This window comes from Onychomys torridus, chromosome 5 (assembly GCF_903995425.1).
Source record: "Onychomys torridus chromosome 5, mOncTor1.1, whole genome shotgun sequence".
Lineage (NCBI taxonomy): Eukaryota > Metazoa > Chordata > Mammalia > Rodentia > Cricetidae > Onychomys > Onychomys torridus.
In genome coordinates this window covers 26,767,047-26,792,919 of record NC_050447.1, presented here as the reverse complement: position 1 = coordinate 26,792,919, position 25,873 = coordinate 26,767,047, and the positions used below count along the sequence as shown (strand labels likewise).

The following is a 25,873-nucleotide window of genomic DNA, read 5'->3' as shown; positions in this document are numbered from 1 at the left end:
CTGAAGATGATGCCCCAACACTGTGGAGAAACCTCAGGTGACTGTCCAGGCAGCTGGCTGTTTCTGTCAACTCACATTTTTTTTTTTTTTTTTGAAGCTGCTTGCATGCACTTCTTGTTTTTATTTTTTATTATGTAGTATTATTTCCTTCTTGGGTCTCTGAGGGAATTGAAGATCAGTTAGTTATAGTTATAATTATCTTTGTTAAGGATTTCAGAAAAACTCACTAAGAGCTGTAAGTGTATAAATTTGAAAGACATTATAAGACAGTTCTGTTAGCTATATAAGTTAGGATAAAAAGTGAATCAGGTACATTCTAGACTTACCAAAATAGGATAGATAATGGAATTATTTTCTCTGAATTTGTCAAATACAAATGGACTAGACATTGTTTAGGTATTTATTGTTTGTATATATGGTATATATAGTTATTGTACTTTTGTATATAGTTTTTCTTTTATTAGTTATAACTTTTTCCTTTTTTTCTTTTTATTAAAATAGAAAAGGGGAAATATAGTGATATTTTATTTGTATTGAAATGTGATTTTATTTGTATGTCAATAAAGTTGCCTTGAGGTCAGAGCAAGCCAGAGCAGAAGCATAGCAGTAGTGGGGCATGCTTTTAATCCCAGCACTTGGGAGGCAGAGCTAGGCGGATCTCTGTGTGTTCAAGGACACAGCCAGCATGGCAGACACACGCCTTTAATCTCAATACCAACCATAGACAACCTGGAGGTCTGTACAAACAGGCAGTGACAAGGAGGTCATGTGGCTGGGTTTACAACCAATGCGAAAACAGAACAGAAAGTCTTTAAATAGACAGGACGCACAGAAGTAGGTCTCTTGCAGAGAGGAGGAACCACAGAAGCAGTGAAGGGTAAGGTTTTCCGCTTTTGCTCTGACCTTGTGGTTTTTAACTCTGCAATCGGTTCTGTGTTTCTTATTTAACAAGCAGGATACATCTACATCCTCCTACTTCTTTTCCTGCCCAGAACTCCAGCCTATACATCCTCCCTTGCTATTAGCTGTCCAGCTTTTTATTAGACCCATCAGGTGCTGTAGGCAGGCAAGGTAAAACAGCAACATGTCTATAAATAGTTAAACAAATGCATCACGTCTTTACATATCTGAATAAATATTACACAACATAAACAAATGCAACATGTCTTTACATAGTTAAACAAATGCAATACATCTCTGCATAGTTAAACAAATATTCTGGAACAGCATACCATTCTACAATCTATTTCATCTGAGACAATTATACTCACTCATTGTCATTCTGTTTAAAAGCTTTCTGAGTGCTTTTTAGCTTTTTCATTGTTTGTCAGACTCTGCATTATCATGGGAACAAACCAAATGTAGTATCTCAAAACCTAAGTTTACCCCAAACTACTATCTTCTTTCCTAAACTGTATAATTTTTAGATTTCTCTTCTTATTCTCATTTGTGCTATCAATAACACAAATTGGTTGATTATTCATCTGTGTACAAATTTCACCCCAAGGAATCTAAACATTTAAACATGATTGAAAACAGAAACTACCAGAACAATGTGGATGATCTAGTATTTGACTCAGATAAAACAAACCACATGGAGGGATGCTGGAGAGATGGCTCAGCATTAATAGCACTTGATCTTTTTGTATGGAACCTAGGTTCGATTCCTAACACCACATATTAGTTCACAGCTGCCTGCAATTCTAGTTCCAGGCTATCTGACAGACTCTTCTGGTGTATGGAAGTACTACTGCATGTGCATACACATAGTACACATACATACCTGGAGAGAAAGGAACTTGATGGGCTTCTTTGCTTCTTGCTTATACATGTCTTGAAGAGTGTGATAGTAAACATTAAAAACTATATGTCAGGAAAAAATGGCACCCTTGTAAGCTATATAACTTTAGAGTGTCAAGGAGTCTGAAAAACAAAGACTAGATACTGGGATAGCAAGCCTCACCATCTATACTACACACACACACACACACACACACACCCTCAGAGGGGGGAAGAGGAAGGGAGGGAAAGTGGATTTGATGCTGGGCAGGGCCTGATTGGGGTTGAGAGTTACAGTCAGACTGCCTGTGAATCTACATTAATCGGGTTTGGCTAAATTGCATGGCATAAGGCAAAATGCAAAAAATCTCTGACCTTGAATTTCCTCATCCATATAAAAAAGAAGAAGAATAACTGAACTTACTTCATGGTGTTCTTGTGAGAATTGGGTGATCAAATGTAGAATAGTTTTAGATTACTGTTGACTTAGAGAATGGCAGTGTAAATTTTAAGTGTGCTGAGGAGGATGATGAATATGTGAAATAAAAACCTAGAAAATATTGGAAAGACCTGGCTAATCCCCTGTAGATAGAGGTGATTTGTGACTGTACTATTGGAAAACAAGATTTCATCATACATTGCAGCCAAAGAAACCAGGTTTATAATGTTATCCCAAGCAGTTCTTGATTTATTTTTGCAAAGAATGAGTCATTTCTGCTTAGGCAGACAATATCTCCTGCACATCGCTCTCTTTATTCTTAGCTAACTAATCAACTGAATCACCTAAATAATATACCATAAAATATGTGTAATTGTCTTAGTTACTCTTCTATTGCTATGAAGAGACACCAAGACCAAGGCATCTTCTAAGATAAAGCATTTAATTGAGGGCTTGCTTATAGTTTCATAGGGTTGATCCATTACCAGGGTGGGAAGCAATGCAGCAGTCTACTATGACGCTAGAGTAGCTGAGACCCTTTATATCCACATCAGGCAACTGAAAGAGAGAGAGAAAGCAAGTGATTGAGTGAGAGAGAGAGAGAGACAGAGAGAGAGAGAGAGACAGAGACAGAGAGAGAGACAGAGAGAGAGAGAGAGACAGAGAGAGAGAGAGAGAAACAGTTAGGTAGACAGACTAAGCAAAGCCTGGACATTTAAAGCTCATCCTCAGTGACACATCTCCTCCAGCCTCAGTGACATAATCAATTGACTAGAGACCTTATAAACCACACTACAGCATATATATATATATATATATGTTTAGGATTTTTTCATTAAGTTCATTAACATGACATGCTAATTAACATTAGAAAATTACATAAGATCACTAATCATACCATGTACTGGATTGGAATGGATTTGGAATATTTAGGTAGCAGAATTGTTGACTGACATTTTATGAAATCTAACAAAAAGATTTAATAGTTAAGAGCATAAACTCATTATAGAGGACCCAGGCTCAGTGTCTGGCACATTTATCATAAGACTAACAACCACCTAACAAGTCTAGTTCCTGAGAATCCAATATCCTGTGGCCTCCTGGATGCCTACATGATTTTGATGTACATAAAACCATGCAGGCGTGCGCATGCACGCACACACACACACACACACACACACACACACACACACAAATAAGATAAAATAATAAATAATTTAAGACAAATTCTGAAATTCCATCTATATTTTCTTGGCAACGTTACTACATGCCTCTAATCACCTGTGCCATACATTTGAAAAAAGTATAAATTTTAGTTTTTTAAAAAATACTTAGTAAAATAGACACTATGTATGAAGGATCAGGTGTCCATGTAGAGGTTAAAAATTGTCTTCATATTCAACATACATGGTCAACTGTATATATCTCTCCCCTGAAGTAGCAGGAAACTTCTTTTCCCTTAAATGGTCAACTATTTGAAAAGTATGGTTTGAGGACCCACATATAGTGAACGATCTCTCATCAAGGGGTCAGGAGCTCTGAATTTTATTTGATTTTATCTCCAAGCTATGGTAGTTATTCACTTAGTAGAGACTATAAAACAATGGAACTATGCGCCAAAATGTTTTTTTTTTTTTTAATTTGGCATTTCCCGATGTTATCCTAAGAAGTTTGAATACCACAGATCTGATTTTATGTCTGCCAAATAAGCCAGTGACTGTCCAGTATAATGATTATTAACATCCAATGTTGGAAACTATTAAAAACAGATCTCTCTATTTTATGTGACCCAATAATTGGTTTCAAAGTGGTATATAATGAAGGAAGTCAGAGAAAGTATGAGAAAAGGTGAGTCCTGTAGGTATAATTGCTTCTTGAATCCTGAGTCTGAGGCAAATTTTCCTTCAGAAAAAATAGTTGGGAGAGTTTGTTCTGTGTATATATTGTTCAAAAACAAATCATTTTTGTCCTTAACAACAACAACAAAATATGTGTTCAGTCAATGGCTATCAGCTACCTTCAGGCGAAGTTTTTAAGGCTCCCTGTTGCTTTCACATTTGCAGCATCATGCATTTTAATTAGGGGTGCTTACAGACCCGGTGCCTTCCTACCAGCAACCTAGAAAATGACCATTTGACTGTTGCGGAAGACAGCCATCCTAGATGAAAAGAACCAAGCATCTCAGAAAAAAGGACTGAAACTCATGAACTGAGTTTAAAACCTCAGGGATTACAGTGAAAGATTCAATTTGCATTGAGCTGATATAGACATCCCAATGTCAGTGGCTCAATTTCCATATGCAATATTGATGAATGTGATCACAGTTACCATTCAAGAGTTTTCCTATGTGACAGTTTCACTGTACAAATGTTATTTTACAGCTGTGGCAATTTAGATTTCAAAGGTAAAAATAGCATACCTAAAAAAAATGAGGATTAGAGTCCCCAAGTCTCACTGGAACATTATCTGATGACATTTGATGTGTCCTTGTTCGATGACCACACCACCTGTCAAAAAGAAAACCTTTTTGAATACAATAACAAAAATGAAGTGAAGAATAAAGGGACCATACAATTGATGCAAAAAGATACAGAACCCCAGAAAAAAAATAGTTATCAAAATAAATAGGGAAGGATAAAAGTAAGGAAAGAAAGAACAAAGGAAGGAAAGAAATGCAGAAGTCAACCTAAAGACACAAAGTGTTTTTGAAAGAGCTGAGAAGCAGCAGGGATGAACCAAAGACTGGATTTTTGTGACAATGCAGAGGGAGAAGGGAGCAAGAGGGATTTACTTGTACGCAAGTTAAATTCTAACAGTTTCCCTTAAGGAGCACGTATTAGTGTCTCTTTTGATCAGTAAGTCAATGTTTCAACGCTGTTATCTCTGCCTTCCTTGTGGCTTTTAATAATCAGTTTTGAAATTGAAGTATTTTTGCAGACATACTGGAAGATGCTCTTCTCACTTGGCTGATCATTTAATGTGCCCTGAAGCTGTCTGTCTGTCTGCAGGACAAGGTTCTCATGCAGATTGAAAGCCAGGGAACACCAAGAATGAGGCAGGTGTCTCAGCACAAATTAACTTACATAATGGCCCTGTCAATCTACCCTTTCCTCAGATCCCATTTTATTGGTGTATACTATACTGGATCAGTCTCTGTTTGAATCTGTTTCATTCCCACTCACCAATCAGTTATCTTAGTTATCTCAGCTTGTTCGAATTCCAAGGAAGTGTTACACTTAATTGCCTGCGATAGCAATTGGAAGAACGCTTCTACCACCAGTGGAAAAGACGGATTATGTTGGGCAGATAGGTTGCTGGGAGTACAACCATTAGGAAGCCAGATCAAGGAGCAAATGAAGATCTCTATGTGTTAAATGGTCATATGGGTTAATTCCCCTAAAGTTGAGGAAATCAAGGCAGTTTCACAAGGACATGAACTGGTTGGATTCCCAAAGCTGAACCAGAAGTAGGTCACTTCAAGCTGAGGAAAACATGCAAGCTTATTTGACAAAAGGAACTTAATCTAATTGTACAATTCTGGGTGATGTTTTTAGTGGTTGTTTTAAAGCTTCCTTGAGATTAATCTTAAAAATATGTCCAACCATAATCAATTAAACTTGTCTGCCATGGTTACAACACTGCAGATGAATCTGTGTTAATAGCTACATTCAAATAATTCAAAGGACCTAATGAGCCAAAGGCACCAGATACAAAGAAAATGAAAGGAAGTTTCACACAGTTGGTGTGGCAAATTGGTTAGCTGAGTGAATTTGGGGGAAAATTTGAAAATATGTTAGATGTAATACTAAGAAAAATATACAATGAGAAAATGCTCATTAACATATTTGTTAATCACTACTCAATGTGAAGGTATGCTTGAAAAAACTTGTCTGACTTAAGCTGATCCATGTTCCATTTGCACAATTCAGACAGAGCCAGTCTGTATTATCCAAATGTCAACAATTATCCAAGACAATGTATTTGTTCCTACTATGTATTGCCTGGTATGCAGTACACACTTACTTAAAAAAATGATATGATACCCACATTACTAGACACAGTAGTGGTGATAGGACAAATACCAGGTATCTAGAAGGTAAGAGCTTATGCTGTAAGAACAGTAATCCATGTGAAGACACTGTGGAGAAAGAAGAGCGAAGATGTCTTACAGGAGCAGAGGAAGCTGTAGAAGTAGGTTTTAGAGGTCACACAAGACGACCATTTGCGGAAAAAAAAAATGCAAGGAGCGTTGAAGAAAGTAGTCTCATAGCCAAAGAAATGAAAATATTCAACAGTGGAAGAGAAGAGCAACTGATACTACCATGTGCCTGTCTAATGACAACTGTGCTCACATGCCACCATGGACTGCACACCAGCACTTCGGCACAGAATTTACTGAAGCTTCTTACTCCATATTGTGGTACATTAGAACACACATTTGAGCTATTTGCTGAACACTGAAACAAGCACTCTTGATATAAAATCAAGACAAAAATGATTCAAGGAATTCAGGGTGTGTCTTGGATCTACTGGCAATGAAAGAGAGATATCAAGGAAAAAACAAGTCAAATGAAAAGTATTCTATCATGTAATATCCATCTATGGTGATTGATATGAGCAAGGTGGGGGTGGTGAAGACCATGATGGGGAAACCCACAGAGACAGCTGACTTGAGCTCATGGACTCTGGACTGACAGCTAGGGAACCTGCATGAGGCCAAACTTGGCCCTCTGAATGTGGGTGACAGTTGTGTGGCTTGGTCTGTTTGTGGGGCCCCTGGCAGTGGGATGCAAATTTATCCCTAGTGCATGAACTGGCTTTTTGGAGCCGACTCCCCATTGCTCAGCCTTGATGCATAGGGGAGGGGCTTGGTCCTGTCTCAATTTGATATGCCAGACTTTATTGAATCCCCATGGGAGGCCTTACCCTCTCTGAGGAGTGGCTGGGGGTTGGAGTGGTGGAAGGTAGAAAGAAGGGAGAGGAGGGGAGGGAGGGGGAACTGTGGTTGTTATGTAAAATGAAAACAAACTTTTAAATAAAAAAAGAAAGAAAAGTATGCTATCATAATAGTCATCCTGGTTCCAATCCTCAATTCTCTTTCCTGGGGTGTCACAATATGATACTACGGCTAGTGATGTGATGCCAGACAAGATATTTAAGCTCTCTCTACCTCACACTTCTCATTTGCAAACACAGACCTTGAAAGTGCTTATACCTTGGAGGTTCCTGAGCAGTTGAGCAGTTGGAGTGGAGTTAAATCACCAAGAACAGTGTTCTTGCATTTTTTTTGTTTTTTGTTTTTTCTTTTTCTTTTAAGTATTGCAATTACTTTGTGAATGGTATTTCTTCCTCCAATTGCTCCATATTCTGGCAAAATTTCACCCAAATTCTAGCACTATATTTGCATACAGCTGTCATGAAGCTGTAATAGATACACTTGTTATATAGTTCTCAGCATGGTAAAGGATTAACAGAAGGATGCCCAAAGATTTAATGATAAGGCTCTTCGGGGGCTTGCCTATTCAGCTATCATGGCACATCGTCTGCTACTCTTCTTGGATCCTGCTGTGTATCCTCACTTCAGTCACACTCAACTACTTCCCAGAGTAGCTAAGAGGCTCCCAAGGTTAGACAGTCAAAAAGGTATTCAGAGAAGTGAAGTGATATCTCCAAGGATGTCCCCAGACGCCTAAGCCTTTACTTTTTCATCATCCCTTTCTGCTGCAACACTTGAGAGCTGTCCTTATACCCAAATTATGTCTTCACATTGTCTGTCTCTGCTACTTGACTGAGATTTTGAGGGCATCTTATCTCATTCATCTTTTAATTATCTGCACCTGGTCCTAAGTAGGAAACAACATGAGGTTTAATGCATGCAGATGAAAACTGAGTCGTCCTGCAGATGTATTTGTATATGCACTTGTTTATACATTAGTAAGACACTGATTTCTCACGGATTAATCAAACTCAACACTGTCATGACTATGGACTCAACATAATGCCTTAGCACTTAATGAGATACACTTAACAGAGAAGTGTTCAAAGGTAATGACAAGCTAGACAAGGCTGTCAGCTACCAGAGATCCTAACCTCACACATGCAACATGCACTCACCATTTCTAATTCTCATATCATATACAAAATGACAACTATCAGACTTAAAATTTCAGAAAACAATATACATAGAAGGATGATTGTTTTCTTATCTTTTAATTGACTCATTAATGTAAATAAGCTTAATGCTTTATGTGTGTATAATTAGCAGCATTTCCTCACATATAGTTCATGTTACTAGAATTTTACTATGATCTAATGAGAGAGGTGAGATAAAGGTTCATGAAGGGGAAACCATATTTTACTGCTTTTACTGAGAGGTAGTAGAAATGAAAACGGGCAGGGGGCATGTTGTATAGGTGTCAAAATGATATTGACAAAAGGCAACTGTAATAAATTTGCATTTCCATCTTGACTGATTCAGGCAATATGAACAAATTTACCAGGGCAGGTAAAAAAAAAAAAAAAAAGAGTGGGAAGGGGCCTGCTACAGGTTTTCAAGACACAGACAATAAGGAAACTACAGCTACAGTCATTTGTAAAGATCCTGTACCTACTAAAGGGTAGGGCACAGAACATGATCCAGATTTTCTATGTACAACATATACATTCCCCAAATGCTTTCCAAAACTGTGCAATTGCATACTTGGCCTTGATTGGAACTTTTAAAATGGTTTTGGCTTGTATCTAATTATAAGTACCCTTACATAAATGGCCTGCATACATCACTGCAAGACATGAATTACAGGAAAAAAAAAATAGACAAACCAGGCCTTGTGGAATCTACCTGGTAGTCACAATCTTGGTAGATGTGTTGGGACCTCATCTCAAAACAAAACAATAAAAAGGACCAGACTCTTTTACAACACAGGATGCTTAGCATTTCCATCTGCTTCTCCTCTGCCTCTCTTTTCACACATCTTCTCTCCCTCCCCCATCTTCTCTCCCTCCCCATCTTCTTCTTTCTCCTCATCTCCTCTCTTCACTTTTCTTTGTAAAGTGTTTCTTTTCCTTATTCAATAGTCTTGGTCAGTAATTCAAATCAAAGGAAAACATAAATGGTCCTTCACCATGAAGCCCTCAGGACTTCAGTGATTTATAGTCTCTTTCTTCAACAATATTTGCTACAAAGCAACTGAAGGTAATATTTAGAGGAAGTGGATATTTTCCACAATATCACCTCCTACTCCTCAGAGCATTTCCTTGATATCTATCAGCAGTTCATAAAGACTTTAACACTTTATGAGCAATATGTCGACTTCCCTTTGCAATGGCAAGGAAAAACATATAAAAATAAACTTTCACTGAAGAGGACCACAATGTCTCCCCAAATGAAACTGGGTGATAAACCAAATAAAATAGGCAGAAAAAAATGGAAGTTGATTTTTGCTTGTTTCCACATACCCTGCCCAAAAGTCGTACGCTGGGAAGATTTACTTCCTTTATTTACTTCTGTCTCTGAAAAGAGGAAGACAGTTGTGTTTCCTTAAGTCTATATCTAGGATCTTAACTGAAGAAAATGATTATTGTTGTTAATAATTTATAAGAAATCAAAGTAGAGATATCTGGAACATTTGAAATTGAATACAAATTTAAAATCCAGAAATAATGTTTTAAATGTGTATACTTCCCAAATTAAAAAAGACAATTTACTTGGTGATGGCTCTTTGAAAGGATGTTGATTTAATATAGTGTTTTTCTTCTGTAAGCTGTAGTCATGCATATAGTTACATCGCTTTTCTTTTTGTCTGTGCACCATCTGCGTGATATAATATTTTAATCAACTCTCTTCTTCAAAATGCAAAATAAACATTTGTTTAAAAGGGAACCTTATATCCGTACCTAGAAATAGGAATGTTATTTTTGCTTACCACACTACAAGGTAAACTTGGAAATGAACTGAATGCAAAACATTGTTCTTAGATTTAAACAAGACACTTGGAGTCTGCTTAAGGCTCTGATGACAAGTCAGCAGCATTCTGCTTGTTAGTGGCACCAGCACAGGCAGGAATAGAAATGTTCTCTCTTGACAAAAGTCAGAAAGATAATTGAAAGTGAGTAATTTACCACCTACTTCTTTCATGGAGCTAGGGTCTGTGTCATGCCAGAAATCATAGCACCAGGGATACTGCTTGTCTCATGCTAGATGTTGGGCTCTTCTAAGAGCTTTGGGTCAGATATCAACCATAGATAGACAGACAGTAGTTTCTGAACAGATGCAGGAATTGAGGAAATCCTTGTATCTCACATTCTTGCAGGCAATTACAACTGCATCTCCAGATCTTTGTGTGGGATAAACAGAATGATGTCATGCAAAACACTAGCACTGGGTTTATCAGTTAATTCAAATTATCATTGACTCTTAGCACACTTACCTTCCTATTTAGTCTATACCACAAACATGAAGAAGCCTCCATCCACTTAAGCCTCCATTGCTATACTTTGTGCCTTCCGTCTTCACACATGAAGCATATCTTGTAGAATTCAAGCTTTGCCTGAACTCTGAGTTTATTGTTATTCTTAGGAAATAATAACCAATATTTGGATAAAGTTCTTAAATCTGTCTATCATAATGTGAATTCCATTAGCAAAAGGAATAGATATAGATGGATACATAGGCAAGTAAGTAGATAGATAGATAGATAGATAGATAGATAGATAGATAGATGGATGGATGGATGGATGGATGGATAGATAGATAGATAGATAGATAGATAGATAGATAGATAGATAGATAGATGATAGATAGATAAACAGGTAGACAGGCAGGCAGGCAGGCAGGCAGACAGATGACATTTGGGTGGAGTAATCTAAAGTTCTTGAAGAAACTTTAAGATACGTGCCTTACAGTTCCTGAACACTGACAGAATGACTTCATGACAGTGAATTAACTAAATGCTACAGATTGAAGGTCAAATAATTTTGGACTAACTTTAGTCCCCTTCATAACTCTTTACTTCCAACTTTTGTATCATAACTTATATTCTTTTTACTGTTAGACAAATCTTTTGAAATATGTTATGTACTCTATCTCTCTATAGCCAAGAGTATTCTAACTTATAGAATAAAGATCCCTGTAAGGCATGGGGTGGGTGGAGAATGAAGTCCAGAAGGTATAATGAAAACATTGTCAGATTGGCATATGAGAAAAGAGAGTTGACTGAACACCCTAGGGAGGCCACCTAAAACCCAGAGTGCCCAGAAGTAACATGGAGCTCACTATAATACAAGACTACACATCTTTGAGTGAATACTTAAAATGTTAATGCATGTGTCACAGGAATGTCCTTTTAGGATTACATACAATAGGATGGATCCTTCAATGAGCAGATAAACCCTTACAATGCAAATAAGCTGTGTCACCACTCTAAAGTTTCTTGAAAGCAGTGATCCTGTGTACAGTGGGGCTACTAAGATTTCCTGCCTCTCTCTGGCTACTTTCTTGCCCTGTGAAGTGAATTTCCTCTTGAACTGTTTCTGCTTCTGCTGCCATTGTGTATCTCTGCTCAATTCTTTGTTTGGAAGCATAGGAATCTAAAACTCTTAGGGGTAAGCACAGACTCCCGAAATCAGGCAATAACACCTGCTCTATTGTAATCTGCTGACTTCCTATCGTTGTTGATGTATTTGACAAATGCATTATGATTTTCTGTGCCTGTAAAAGAGCATATATCATTCAAGGTCAGCAGAATCCATATTCCCGGGCCAAAGTCATTCATGTTTGCTCATAATATGGGATCTTGTAGGCTCTTGAGTATCAAAACTGTTTTAGAACTAGTGCAGATAGATAATAGATAGAAAGATGATAGATAGATGGATAAATAGATGATACATATACAGATATAGATGATGATGATAGATGGATAGATTAGATAGATACATGATAGATCAGTAGATGATAGTTATTAGATAGATGATGACATAATTTAGTGACATAATGATAAAATACAAATTAATTACCTCTAAATATGTCTAAGTAGAAAGATTTTGAAAGCAATAAGATTATTCTCTGAAATGAAACTACAAAATTAAGCCATTTGTGCATAAGATCATGGAGAAGAAAAAAATCCCATCTTAAGACAAAAAGCAACTGTAAAGTCCCATCAGACTCCTCTAAAAGGCTTCTTGAACATCAAATACCCTTTGCAAAACACTTCATTGATTTAAGTGTAAATTAATAAGAAATGCACCGATTCTACCTCCCCTAGAATACACATGGATTTTCACATCCAGATGCATACTGCTTTTCCTGTTCGCCACGTCATCATTAGAAAGAATGCTTTAGGTGCTCAAGGCTGACTCCCAAATGTGCAGCTTTGCCCTTGATCCTTGCAAAGCAAGAGAAGTAGGCACTTTGCCAGCAAACTTCTTTGTTTCTCCATCTGAATACAAAGGAAAGTAATGTGTTTCTTAGGATACCATACAGAAACAAAATAATTAGTAAGCAATGTGACCTTGTCAGTCTTGGTCTTTCTGGGCAGGAGACAAGCACTACAGCAGAAACTAAGGTGTTAAAATATTGGGAATTTGTTGGACAATTTCTACTCTGACCAGGTGTCTCTGGTTTCTCCACCTAAAAAATGGGGGTACAGACCTATTTATCTTTCAGCTCACTGTGGGGAAATATAAGATAATAAATCAATAAAAATTTATTGAGCATTTCTTCTGTGCTCCTGGGGATTCAGAGACAAATAGACAAAATACGTTTTCTGCTCTTAAAGGAAAATCTCAGCTCGAGATAGTGGAAATCTATTTAAAGCTTTGTCTTTGGGGAAGGAGTGGCATGTCTAAGGGTATAATAGTAATGCAGACAATAAAGTTGGCCTGGTGAGGGGTCACTTGCTTCCTGAAAGGGACATTGCTTTATAAACACTCAGGTATTAAATTATGAGCTGCTAAGAGGCAGAAGTATCAGGGGAGTCCTTGCCCTGGAGGAGATGGGAATGGGGGGTGGGTTGGGGAGAGGGTGGAGGTGGCAGGAGGAGGGAGGACAGGGGAATCCCTGGCTGATATGCAAAATTAAATTACATTATAAATATTGTAAAAATACAATAAAAAAGAGGCAGAGGTATACACATTAACACTCACTGCCATTGTAATTATGGTTGCTATGAGTGATACTTATGATCATGTATCACCATTATGGATCTGACCTGTCTCCCTATATTCACACTAATTGTGTCAGTCAGACATAGCTTTAGATTGTTTTGATTATTCAGCCTTTAGTTCTGCTTTCTTGACTGTTTTATTTCTGTCCAAGGAGACTGATTTCCTGGTTTGGTTTTGTTTTAACCATGATTTTTTTCTCTCTCTTCCCTTTCCCAGCGGAATCTGTTATCTCCTTGAGCTCCCTACACCAATCTGTTGGACCATCTGATTTTTTAAGTCGAAATCTGGGTTTATGTCTAGTTAGCTGCTGAAAATTATGCCATAGTTACTTCTGCAGCCATATTCACTTGTTGATCATCTTAGATAATATGATCATTAAACATGGACTATAGATTGGGCTTTAAGCTAAGTTTAGAAATCACAGATATGAATAATAGACTCCTTGCTGTCCAAGAAAGAAATGGCTCTCATCTCAAAGGGATAAAATGAGCCATATATGAGTGAACATGTTTCACTGAGGCAGCAGTTTCATAAGACTTTTATAGTAATAAAACAAAGAAAGTTATAATATAACACAGTTTTCAAACATGTTGGTGTGTATATTAGGCAGGTAAATTACAGCAAAGCAGGAAAAACTCTGCTCTAAAACTTGGATGCTGTCTTGTAGCATTCTTACTTAGCTCTTGGGTTGGTGGATACTAGGGGTCTGTTCACAATGTCTAAAGGATTATCTAATAGGCACAAAAAATGAACATATGTGCAGGAGACCAGTGAATGGTATTAAGTGGGTTTAAGATGCCCCAAGATAACATAGATCTGGACATGCAGCATTCACAACTCTTAACATCATTGAAGTTAGACACAACTCTTTTCCAGCCATTCTTATTCATACTATTCAAGGAGTTCAGAGTCAATTAAGCAATAACTGCAGACAAAGAAGCATAAATAACAGGACAGTATACAAAGCCTCACACTAGATAGTAAATAGTGAGAGGAGCATGTAAATGGGCAGATGAGTAAAGACCGAGAACTCACATCTATTGTGTAGCTAGTATCCGTGACGTGAAATGTTTCCACCCCTCCCCACTTAGAGCGGAGAAGGAGGCTCATAAAACTAAAAAAAAAATAAAGCAACCTCATAAAAGCAGTACATAATTGCTGAGAAGAAAAAGGCAGAGACTGCACAGTTGAGCTGCCTACAAATGATGTCTAAAGTCCCAATAGTTCAGCTTTCGTGAGTTGACCAATACACTATGTTTTTCACTGATGCAAATACCTTTGAGTCCCATGCTGTTGCAAGCACTTATCCATGCTTCTGCAAGTAACCCCAATAAACTCCTTGGTTCTCTGAGGTACACTGGGGTGAAATCATTTGATGGATCTTCTTTTGTGCAATCCCCAAGCAAATCTTTTTTCACATGTCAATGTCACAAAACAACATTACATTTGTGGTTGTGTTAGTTAACTTTGTGTTAAGGTGAGAAAATACTTGACAAGTTGTAGGGAGAAAAGATTGGTTTTTGGCTCTTGGTTTTAGAAATTTCAGCTGAAAGTTTGCATTGTTGTCTTCTGGCCTGCGGTGAGGCAGTAAAATAGTGAGGAGGTTATACTGCCCTCTGGAGGCTGGGAAGTAGAAATGAAGAAGGGTCTGGGCTTTAATACAGACTACAGGGATTTGCCTCTTTGCTACCACCAAAGCCACATCCTAAAGATGCCAAATCTCTCAATGGTGCTACTGGCTTCTAGTCCTCCAGCACATAGACTACATGAAGCACATTTTGCTCCAAACCACAAGAGAGATGCATCTGGAAATACAGCATGACTATTATTTATTTGAGAAGGAGAATGTCATCTCTTTATGTTCGGGTCTGTTCAACCAGCTAATCTCCATTATTCTCAGCATGTAGAGCCTAACCTAAGGACAACTCCAAGGAGTGACTCTGATGTCAGTGTTAGGAGTGAGACCCTCGATATTAATCAGCAGCACAATAATGCATATTCAAGTAGATAAATAATTAATGTCAAAGAAAATAAAGTTGCTCATATTGTAAATTAAAGCCTCAGTCAAGATCTGGGAAAAGTCATACCATCCTCCTCAGCCTTGGCTCATGAATTCTACCCAGATTTCTTCCCTTAAGGCCTTTCTATCTACAAGGCTATTCAGAGTTTGATCTTGAGAGCCTGTGGCTTCCAGGGAATTAGATGAATAAGGCATCCCCAGCAGAGGTCAGCTGGAATGAAGCTGACCCATGGTTGGCAAGGCACTTTACCTCTGAAGTTCTGACCTGATCAAGAGCATCCTGCCAAAAGTTCTGTACCCAGGCATGAATATGGATGGCCAATCTTTTTCCTTGTCTCTAAGTTCTGGTGCTTTCCTGACTTGCAGCTTCTACTGGAGGCCATTTCACTGGATGGTGGCAGATTTCCCCTTCTATAAAATCTTCCTTTATCTTATATATGCCTTTTGAAAAATCACATTATTTCTTCTTTAGGTCATTAAGTAAGAAATATTAAATCATGTTTCTTTATCAGATTTCAAGACTGAAATAACTTGCTTCTAACATTAGTTGATTTTACTTTTATAATTATTTAGATAGGAGAAGGGCAAATAGAATTTATAAAAAAAAGCCCGCCTTTTTTTTTCTTTCATTCTTTTTTTTCCTTTTTGTTGATGGAAGAACTTGAGATTGAACCAAGAACTTCGTACACACCAGAAGGTAAATATTAAACTACTGAGCCACTTGTAAATCCCAAGAAAGACTAATTTTTCTCCAAGAAATATTGTTGCATGCACAAGGTATAAACTATTTAGAAAATGATAATTTAGAAAAAGATGAAAGGAGGGTGGTTTGCCTAGAGCTCAGAATGTGCTGCAGAACAGTGGGAGGTACCATATAAAGGGTGATGGAGAGCTGGCAGAATGTCTTGTCTGTCCAGGAGACAAAAAAAAAAAAAAATCATACAATTAGGACAGAATACACTGTACGAATATAGGAGATGATCTATTCTCTGGCTGTCTGTTCTTCTTGAGTAGTGGGGCTATTAACAGGGTCACATAAGAGTAGATGACTACATGCATCCATAACTAGATAGTACTCTTTCAACATCCTGTGAGTGAAACATTCTTATACACACAGAGAAGTGAGGCCCAGAGAAGATATCAAACCAGTTAATTAGCTCATCAAAATTAAGGAGATAGATAATCATGCTATTCCAAAAGATGAAACAATACTTTTAAAGGACCTCAAATACCTTACTTTTTGTTGCAAGCATCAGTCCTTCTCTGTGACATCTAACTAATTCAAAGGACAGACCAATTCTGTTACTATAAAATGAAGACATTCTGTAAGGACTCTGTTGTCTCTAAAGGCCTGTTACTGAGAAGCTTGTACAATAACAGACCTGCCCATCTCGCATAAATTGTTGCAAGGATCACATATGAAAGTCAGTGTGTTTAGATTTATAGAAAGTACTATACAAATGTTAATTGTAGTAATAGAACTGTGAAAATTTTAAATAACAAAACTGAACAATTAAACACGACTTTGAAAATGTTTTCATTCTATTATTCCCAAACAATATCCATGATGATATTTATTGTGCTGAATCAAAATCACTTTGTCTAGCTGTTTTTAAGAGATATAAATTACCTTTGAAAGTTTTGGTTTACCTGAGTACCCATGGATTCTGGGGTATATATTATAAACCCACTTACCACTAAGTATTGTGATAGTGTTTGCAAATGTAAACATTAGCTTCTGTTTCATTTCAGCTTATGAGTCCTTTGTATAGTGTGGTAAAACTTGAATTAAAAGTAATTCATTAGGGGCTGAATTATCCCTTTGTGGTAGAAGCATATTCAACTTTCAGGAAAAAATAGATTTGAGTTCCTGTACGGCACACACACACACACACACACACACACACACACACACACACAAAGCAGATTATTATAATTGCACAATAGTGCAATTTTAATATTGAGAAGTAGCATCAGGCAGCATCCATCTTTGTATATATAATATATATACATATATATATATATATATACATATATATATATATATATATGTATATAGTTACATGCATGTGTGAGTGTGAATGATTATGTGGATGTGAGTGCAGGTGCCCTTAGACATGAGATGAGTGGGTCGACCAGAGCTGGAGTTCTAGGCCCAAGGTGGGTGTTTGGAACTGAACTCAGGTCTGGTAGAGTGAAGCACATTCTTCAGCACTGAGCCATCTTTTCAGCCTTACTGTCAGACGCTTTTTTAAAATTTATTTTATTATTATTATGTGTTTTAATTTTATACATCAGCCATGGGTTCCCCTGTCCTCCCCCCCATTCCCATGACCTCCAGGACCAAGACATCCCTGGGGATTCATTTAAACCTGGTGGATTCAGTAGAGGCAGATCCTGTCCCCTCCTTCCAGGCTGAGCAAAGTGTCCCTGTGTAAGCCCAAGGTTCCAAACAGCCAGCTCATGCACTAAGGACAGGTCCCGGTCCCACAGACTGGGTGCCTCCCAAACAGATCAAGCAATTCAATTGTCTCACTTATCCAGAGGGCCTGATCTAGCTGGGGACTCCACAGCCTTTGGTTCATAATTCATGTGCTTCCATTCGTTTGGCTATTTGTCCCTGTGCTTTTTGCAATCTTGGATTCAACAATTCATGCTCTTGCAGTCCCTCCTCTTTCTCGACAGTTGGACACCTGGAACTCCACCTGGGGCCTGGCTGAGGATCTCTGCATCCACTTCCATCAGTTATTGGATGAGAGTTCCAGCTTGACTGTTAGGGTGTTTGGCCATCTGATCACCAGACTAGGTCAGATCAGGCTTTCTCTTAACCACTGCCAGCAGTCTACAGAGGATGTATCATTGTGGATTTCTGGGGAAATAGGCACTCTGCCTATTTCCAAATATAAATTGTAGTCTTACTAACTGTGTGATCTGGGAAGAAATCACTTAAATTTCCTTATCCTTAGCTTTGTGGTACATTTAAGTATGGAAGGATGAAAATAAGGACTACGATCCCCAGAGTTTCAATAACTAAAGAGAAGCTGCAAGTAAATAATCTAATGGAGTACATTATATGTTGCTTGCCTCAATCTACATTTGACCTTTACAATACTGAAGTCAGAGGAGACTGACCAAACACAATGCTGCATAATAAAATCAGTAAAAGAAACTCCAAGTTGAGTAGCAGGTATCTGGAATCCAGTCATTTGAATAATGCCTTGGCATTTTTTCTGTGATCATGGTAACTGTTTAATGGAATGTTTGTCTGAATAAATCGACCTTCTGTTATTATTAGTTTGCATAAAACATAGGGAGACATGCCCAGTGTATGCTGTGTAAGATTCCTTTCTCACTCTTTAGCTATATTTATTATAGGCAGACATGTTTGCAGGAACCACTACATTTTTCTTTTCTGAGTATTTTTTGCAGGCCTTATCGTTCCAAATCTCTTAAGCAAATTTGCTATTTACAGTGGCAATGCTTTTAACGCCACATTTATGAAAATACAGAATCTTGATCACATTCCCCTATAGACGACTGAGGAGAATTTGAAAACCAGTTAGCAGATGAAAAGTGAGTCCAAGTGTATATCAAATTGGGTCTCAGGAGCTGAAATTGTTTTATAAGCTTCAATTAAGCCTCATACCACCCCCCTGAGGTAAGAAAGAAGTATTATATGCTTTTATGGAGATGCAAACTCTAAGCCCATGGAGAGGTTAATCAATTTGCATCAAAGGCCTTATAGCTGGTCTGAGGTGGAAGTGGGAACAAAACAGAATTTCTTCCTGGGGAGCAACTTACCCTCTTTTATTTGCCTGATTACCACATTGCCTGAAACTTTGGGAAAAATCATGATGAATGCTCAAAAGAAACCCCTGAGAACGGATTAACGTTCCCTCCACAGTTTAGTAAATGAGTGATTTGTTTTGCATGCAAAAGCAACAACACCTTTTTTTGTTTTGCCGAATACTTGTGTGAAAATGACCCCGCTGAGGAAAGAAACAGGGAGAGTGGAGCAGTTCAGGAATGAGGACAATTGGCGGATTGCTTTTTTCTTTCTTCCCTCTGCCTCTTTCTACATAGCAGCCTGCGCAGATATTGCTCGCTAGAGGGCACTTGAAGTAGAAGGAAAAAAAAAAAAGCTTCGATATCCATCTAACAGAACCGGTGCCTGTGCAAGCAGAAGAGAAACGGACAAGCAGGAGCCAGTTTCCCACATGGCAGCACCTGTAATAAATGAGCAAAAACATCCTTAGACAGCAGTATGCAGCTTTGACTGACAAAGAAATCCGGCACACAGTCTCTGAAATGGCATTTCCTTTCAACTTTTCAGCATTTCTCAAAATGTATGCACATGTGTCTTTCTCTCTAATAAATGACTTGATAACAACTAATCAGAACCAGAAACCTCATTTGATTCATAAGAGGACAATGTCCCTGCTCTTCCACCTATCTACAATCATCTTTTTATCTATAATGATATGCTAAAGCTAAGCACATGCATTTAAACAATGATATTTATCTAAAAGATGCTTAGATCAATTAAATCAAACATTTTAACATTCAATAAAATATTTTATAATTGACAAGTAACATATAAGAGGAGTGTTTCTTTTAAAAATAATGTGAAATATTTCTTCAACTTTTTTTTTTTAAATCTTCTTAGCTCCCAGGTAAGCAAGAAGAGTCCAGGATCCTAATTTAGTTATTATTTCCATGTAAGGTAATAAAAGAAAAAGAAAGAGAGATTAAAACTTAAATGCTCAGTGTTTAGTCCACAAGACCGGGCTGGCTTATGTGATAGCTTTGTCCAGTCCCTTTAAATCTATCTACCTTCCCCTTCCTCCCTCCCTCACTTCTGTTCAGAAGCTGAATTGGGGCTTATCTCCTTTCTAGCACCTGGGAAGATGGGAGATAATGCCATTCTGAAGACCTTCTCCAAAACGCTCTCTGCACAGATGTGGTTTTTCAGAAAGTGTTTATACCTCCATTTACACAAAATATAATGGTAAGCTCAAGATTAGCAATTATAGTCAATATTCAGAGATACAGCCCTAATTTCAGGGACAGCTAAAACCAGTGGAGAATGCTCAACATCTGTAGTTCCGAACTGCAACCTTAAAGAGGATTTTACTTCAAGAATTGGCAACCACTTCTAAAACAAAGCTAGTTATTAAATCCCATATCAATACATCTGAAGTAATCACAAGGAGATTTAGAGTACTTAGAGATTTTCTGTTTATTTCTGTTACTTCTGGTAATATTTTGTTATAACCAGAATACTTTAGTACAAAAAAAAAGGATTATTATAACACTCATTTTTTTTCTTTCTCAATTTTACATTCATCATATGAAAAAGAAATTGCCTAAGGCTGTGGCTCTCAAATTTAGCAAGCAATGGGATTCCCTGGAACATTTGTTGAAACCCAGATTTCTAAACAGCACCTAGATTCTGGGCCCCACATTTCCATTTCTGAAAAACCTTCAGAAGATGCTGGGGCAGAAAGCCTTCAAAGGAGCAGGCTGAGCAGCTCTCTCTAGAGGAAATACCCATAATTACTCAGTTATTTAGTTTACTTAGTTTGGGCACCATCTTATATCTCTTAATGATTTTATTAAGTCATTGGTTTCAAACAATCTCATATAAGTTTTTTTAAGCTATCCTGTTTAATTAAATATTTATTAACTTCCCTGAAAAGCTCTTTTGTTCTTAAGACTTCTTCAGTTTTGTAATTTAAAAGAAGATTGAGGGGCTGGAATGATAGTTCTATGATCAAAAGCACACACTGCTCTTTCATAGGACTATAGTTCTAATCCCAGTACCAATTCAGGTGGCTCACAACCTGTACAGTTCCGGGAGGTCTGATGCCTGCAGACCTTTAGACACATAAAGACAATTGACTATAAATGACCAAATCCTCTTAAGAGAAGTTCAGTTTTATTTTCTTGATTCTTAACCCCCTTTTCTGTCTCTGCTAGGGATTGAACATGGAGTTTTGCGAACAGTAGATGATCCCTGTCTTCTGAGCTGCAAGACCATCTCCAAAGTGGTTTTCTTTTGTGCCTAAGGTCATAGTTACTGGATACTCTTTACCCTCTCAGACCTACAAATGGGCATAGTTCCAGGGTGCTCATCCTGAGAAAATGTGCAGAGAAAACTCTGTGTATTATACATCGTATTTTTGGGGGGCTGCTTTCAGATTACAAATGCTAAACATTTCTATTGTAAGTGATAACATTATAGGCAGTTATCACATTGTGGAATGCAAAATTGTGGAATGTAAAATCCAGTCTGCTACATGCAGGACAAAATCCCATGTGTTCATCAGCTCATCTAAGACTGAAATGGGAGGGAAAAAAACCCAGAAAAATCAGTCATTACACCATATTAAATATACATTTTTTAAATTACTTTAGTTAAGTTTAGTTTTTAAATATGTGCTGAAGAGGGGGAAAGGAGAAGGTTGCATCTTATTCCAGGCAATAATGGATACACTCTCTTGCCATTCCCTGATGCAGATGGGGAAATTGGAGTTATAGCTGTCACACCTTCCTATCTCTCCCTTTCTTATAAACATAGTAACTGGTGGCTTTGATTAAACCTCTGACTAGCTGGGTATATATTATTTCCATTTGTCAAAACTATGACAAATGTTCAGTTCAGAGTGAACAAAAGAATTACTTCATGAAACCTTCATTGCATTGAACTCATCCTCACATCTGGCTGCCTCTGGAGCCAGGGAGGGTCATCCTGCCTCTTTGCATTTTTTTGTTCCACTGACACATTTCTCTCTCAGACTCTGCTCCTATCCTGTCTCAGCTTCCCTCACTAGTCTTCCTCAGTGAAGTTCCACAGCACAGGCCATTGCAATCTCCATTTGAGAAAGCTGGTGGAGCCAGGAGGTGGCGCATGCCTTTAATCCCAGCATTTGGGAGGCCAGCCTGGGCTACAGAGTGAAGGCTAGCAAAGCTACACAGAGAAACCTTGTCTTGAAAAAAACGAGAGGGGGGGGGGGCTGGTGGAGCACCATCTTCTCCTGATGGAAGTCTATGACTCCTTAGAGGATGCCCAAAAAGAAAACACTTTCTTGAGGGGTACAGTCTTACCTCTGAGACTTTGCACTGCATCCTTTAAGTGTGGGTGGAATCCTTAAAGAGACAAATGCCTTGCCTTCCGGCATCCCTGAATATTTTAGAAATATCCTGATAGGGCTTTTAACATTATCTTAATCCTCTTTCACACCTCTTAATCACCCGGGCCTCCCTTAAGACACTGTCAGGAAATTCCTTGCAGAGTTTCAAGTGGAGATTAGAGATGTGGAGAGGGTCACCTCAAACTCCAGCAGACCAAGAGTCAGTGGAGATAGTATACTTTGATACTGCAGGAGTAAACATGATGCAGTGAGCCAAAGCTTACAACCTAACTCAGGTGACAGTGGATTCTGAATTCCTCTAGTTTGTCAGCTGAGTTTTCCTTTTTAAGAAAATTAGATCAGAGGATAGCCTCTCTATAGCAATCTTTTCTTTTGAGATGACTTTGTTCCTTGTGACAATCCCCAGCCTTCAGGAACATATGACCTTTCCTTTACTTCTCATAGATGTAAGAAAGTACCCCCAGGAAAGGTTCAGACCATTTGTTCAAAGTGAAAATGAATGTCTGAAAATTAAACACAATCTAAGATGTGATCTATTTCTTTGTCCACTTGGGACTGTCTGGTCTAACAGCAGTTATAATTTGATTGAGGTTTGACTGCTCTTCTTTTCCAAGACAGAATTAGCCAGTTCCAGAATACCTCATGAGCAGACACAGCCTTAAAGAGAACAAACGGTTACTTAGTGACTGCTTGAGGGAAAAACACCCCCTGGTTCCCCCTGCCCAAATAATTCACCAAGTTTCTTCCTTAGGATAATAACTAGAATATGAATCAGATAGATATAAAAAAGATAGTCAATATCCTCAATATTTTAGAGTGGGGGGTTAGATTCAGCATCAGAAAAGGCAAATTTGCATAAGTATTATAAGCATATTGTGCCTATTTTCCCATTCTGTTCACTGCGTCTCATTAATTCGAGTCAGACAGTACAGGATCTACAGCCCGAGCGTCTGCTCCTCTGTACCCCTTCTGCTGCAGCTCTGTCCCCAGATGGTCAAAATCCATCCCCAGAGCTCACATCTAGTCTAGTGAGTCAGAAATGGAATAAATCCCGGTCTCCTGTGGATGAGAGTTATGAAGCAAGGTAAGGGACATTTAATTTGTCTTGTATTTATTTCCCTGTGATCACAAGAAAAGAGACCCAGGTCTGCTATTCGCGGACCCCTTCTTGCATTAGCTTCTACCTGGGTGCCGGTTTCTTAACATCTGAGTACTGAGAGGATTTCATCAGAGGACTGGAGAAGCCAAGGATAGGGTGTCTCTTGGTAGAGAGGGGAGCTACAAGGACAGCTCTCCCCCCGCCCTCCGCCCCGGGGCGGGCGGGCGGGTAGGGAGTTCAGTGCACTTTGATAAGGCTTGCCAGACCCTCCCCTTCTGGCTACAGTAAGTTCTGCCCATTTTCTTCCCATTCACTTAACTGCAAGTCCCTCTTGACTGCCTCTACTGTCCCTCCTCCCTCCCTCCCCAAAGGAGGAGAAACACTAGGACATCAGGAATGCGCTCCACTCTAGGATCGCGACCCACCACCAAGAAACCAGTAGCACGTGAGTTGTAGCAGGCAGTGGTCTTGCAAATGGGCAATTGCTTACGCAAGACGTCTTCAGAATGAGGGAAAATGTGAACGGCCCACGCACTGCCGCATCCTAACCCTCCACAGAAACCAGCTTTGGGTGTCTGCGACGCTTTTCAAGATAACGCTAGCCTCAGGGTTCAGGTGAGACCTAGAGAGAGAAAGCTGGCGGGTACCTCCTGTGCATCCTTTTTTTCATCTGCCGGCAGTCTTTATCCAACAGCTTGGCCGCTCGGTGGGCTGCGCGCACAGCGTGGAAGGGCTCATCTCCACCCGGTGATTCCCGCGGCGGAGGCGCGCGGGGCGTGCTCGCGAGCGACCAGCAAAAAGTTGTGCGCACTCTTGGTAGGAGGAAAGGGAGTGGAGACCGAGCGCGGGAGAGCGCAGGGGCAAGGCAGGGAGGGGGCGGGGTGGGGGACTGCTTACACGAATTTCCAAGTGGTAGACCTGCCTCGGAGCTCTGCCCAATGAGATCCGTCAGGGGAGGCACCCGGCTCACTTTTCCACATCACTTCACAGTTACATTTGGCAGGCAAGCGGGCTCGCATGCCGGAGCGCTTGGCCCGGAATTAGTGGATGGATTTCGAATCTCCCTGCCTCTTCGAAGCTCCTCCACCGCCGCTTTGGGCATAAACCAGAGCGTCAACACACCAGCTGTACTTTTGGGCTGCGGACACCCAGAGCCCAGCGCGCCCGCTTTGCGTCTCCGCACCAGGCTCAGCAGCTCCAAGAGGCATGAACGCGATTCCGAGGCGACTACCCGGAAAGCGGGCATTCATGGACACTTGCCGCCCCCAGGAGATGACCCCCAGCTCCTCCGGCCATTTATGAACCTGGAGGCTTGAGGTTTTTTTTCCCCCCCCCCCCGCAGCCCGGAGCCCGCGACCAGAGTAAGTACTATCCCCCTAACCCTGTACGCCTCGGGGCGGGGAAGAGCCGGAGGCATTGCTTCCTTTCGGAATTCCCACGCGCCCCCGGACACCTTACTCACCTGGTGGATGAGGGCTACTAGCCTGGTACCTGCCGCTGAGCCGAGTCTCCTTTCGCGGCATCTGTAGCTGATGGGGACGACTTCTGTCTAACGGTTTTTGCAAACTGCTCTCCGGAGCAGATATGAAAGAGTCTGGAGCCCAAGGCTGCCCCCCTCCAGTTTCTCCGCCACCCTCTCGTCCTCCCGGTCGCTTGGCGATTTCGCTCTGGAGACGCAGGCAGGCGCTGCTGCAGCCGGTGCGCCTTCACTGCGGGGTCTGTGCGGTGAAAGGAAAATACTCCCCGCCTGCACAGCGGAGGCTGTGAGCCTGAAAGGAAAGCAGGCTAAGGGGGCAGAGAAGCTCCTGTTTTTCTGCATGCCCCCACCTCTTAGCGGTGGGAGAGCGACCACATCGGTTCGGCCAAGGGCTACCGCTCTGCCGCGAAAGCCCCAGTGCCAGGATTTTCCACAAGTGTCTGTTCCAGCTTGGGGGGCGCGGTGCCAGCTGCAAACTTGCTGAGCTCCGGGGCCACCTAGCCACCATGCTGTCACCAAGACGCTGCTCCGCACCAGCGGAAGACCCCCAAGCAGTCCGGCCAGTGCCTGCAAGACTGCACTCATAGGCCCCCGAAGCATCGGATGAGTTCTCCCTCTCCCAGAGCCCATGGTGCAGAAAGATATACCGTGATCTTGGTGCTCAGCATCTGCCAACCCTTGGGGTCCAGCCGCGCCCCTCCCCAACTGTAGGCGAACGGGGACTCCTGGCTACTTTCTGCCA

The 25,873-nt window shown here is 39.8% G+C and overlaps 2 protein-coding genes across 5 annotated transcripts in view; one reads left to right on the top strand and one right to left on the bottom strand.

The window, feature by feature from the left end:
- Positions 1 to 2,637: 2,637 nt before the first annotated feature.
- LOC118583974 lies at positions 2,638 to 25,753 on the bottom strand. Of its 4 annotated transcripts, XM_036187828.1 has the most exons (6): positions 25,117 to 25,752; positions 24,552 to 24,746; positions 24,302 to 24,466; positions 19,350 to 19,628; positions 4,638 to 4,725; positions 2,638 to 2,776 (listed from the first exon to the last, which is right to left on the bottom strand). In XM_036187828.1, exons 2-5 carry the CDS (start codon positions 24,671 to 24,673, stop codon positions 4,638 to 4,640), a joined length of 654 nt encoding a protein of 217 aa, XP_036043721.1. In that variant the 5' UTR covers positions 24,674 to 24,746; positions 25,117 to 25,752; the 3' UTR covers positions 2,638 to 2,776. The 4 variants fall into 4 exon arrangements, 3 of the variants coding, with proteins under 3 accessions (XP_036043721.1, XP_036043723.1, XP_036043722.1); XR_004944986.1 differs by lacking the exon at positions 24,302 to 24,466 and having other exon boundaries at positions 25,117 to 25,753; XM_036187830.1 differs by lacking the exon at positions 4,638 to 4,725.
- The window catches only part of Cdh8 (cadherin 8), a 370,913-nt gene continuing 369,561 nt past the window's right edge, over positions 24,522 to 25,873 (top strand). The window contains 1 exon segment of the mRNA XM_036187827.1: positions 24,522 to 25,015. The gene's annotated coding sequence lies outside the window, so the exon portion shown is untranslated.

Bases quoted from the DNA above. Each gene is read 5' to 3' on its own strand.
- LOC118583974 (XM_036187828.1), bottom strand. From the start codon at position 24,673: ATGCGAGCCCGCTTGCCTGCCAAATGTAACTGTGAAGTGATGTGGAAA. The intron at 24,467-24,551 runs GTAAGCAGTCCC...CCTCCTACCAAG, and splicing joins TCTACCACTTGGAAATTCGT to AGTGCGCACAACTTTTTGCT. The intron at 19,629-24,301 runs GTACCCGCCAGC...CATTTATTACAG, and splicing joins AAAAAAAGGATGCACAGGAG to GTGCTGCCATGTGGGAAACT.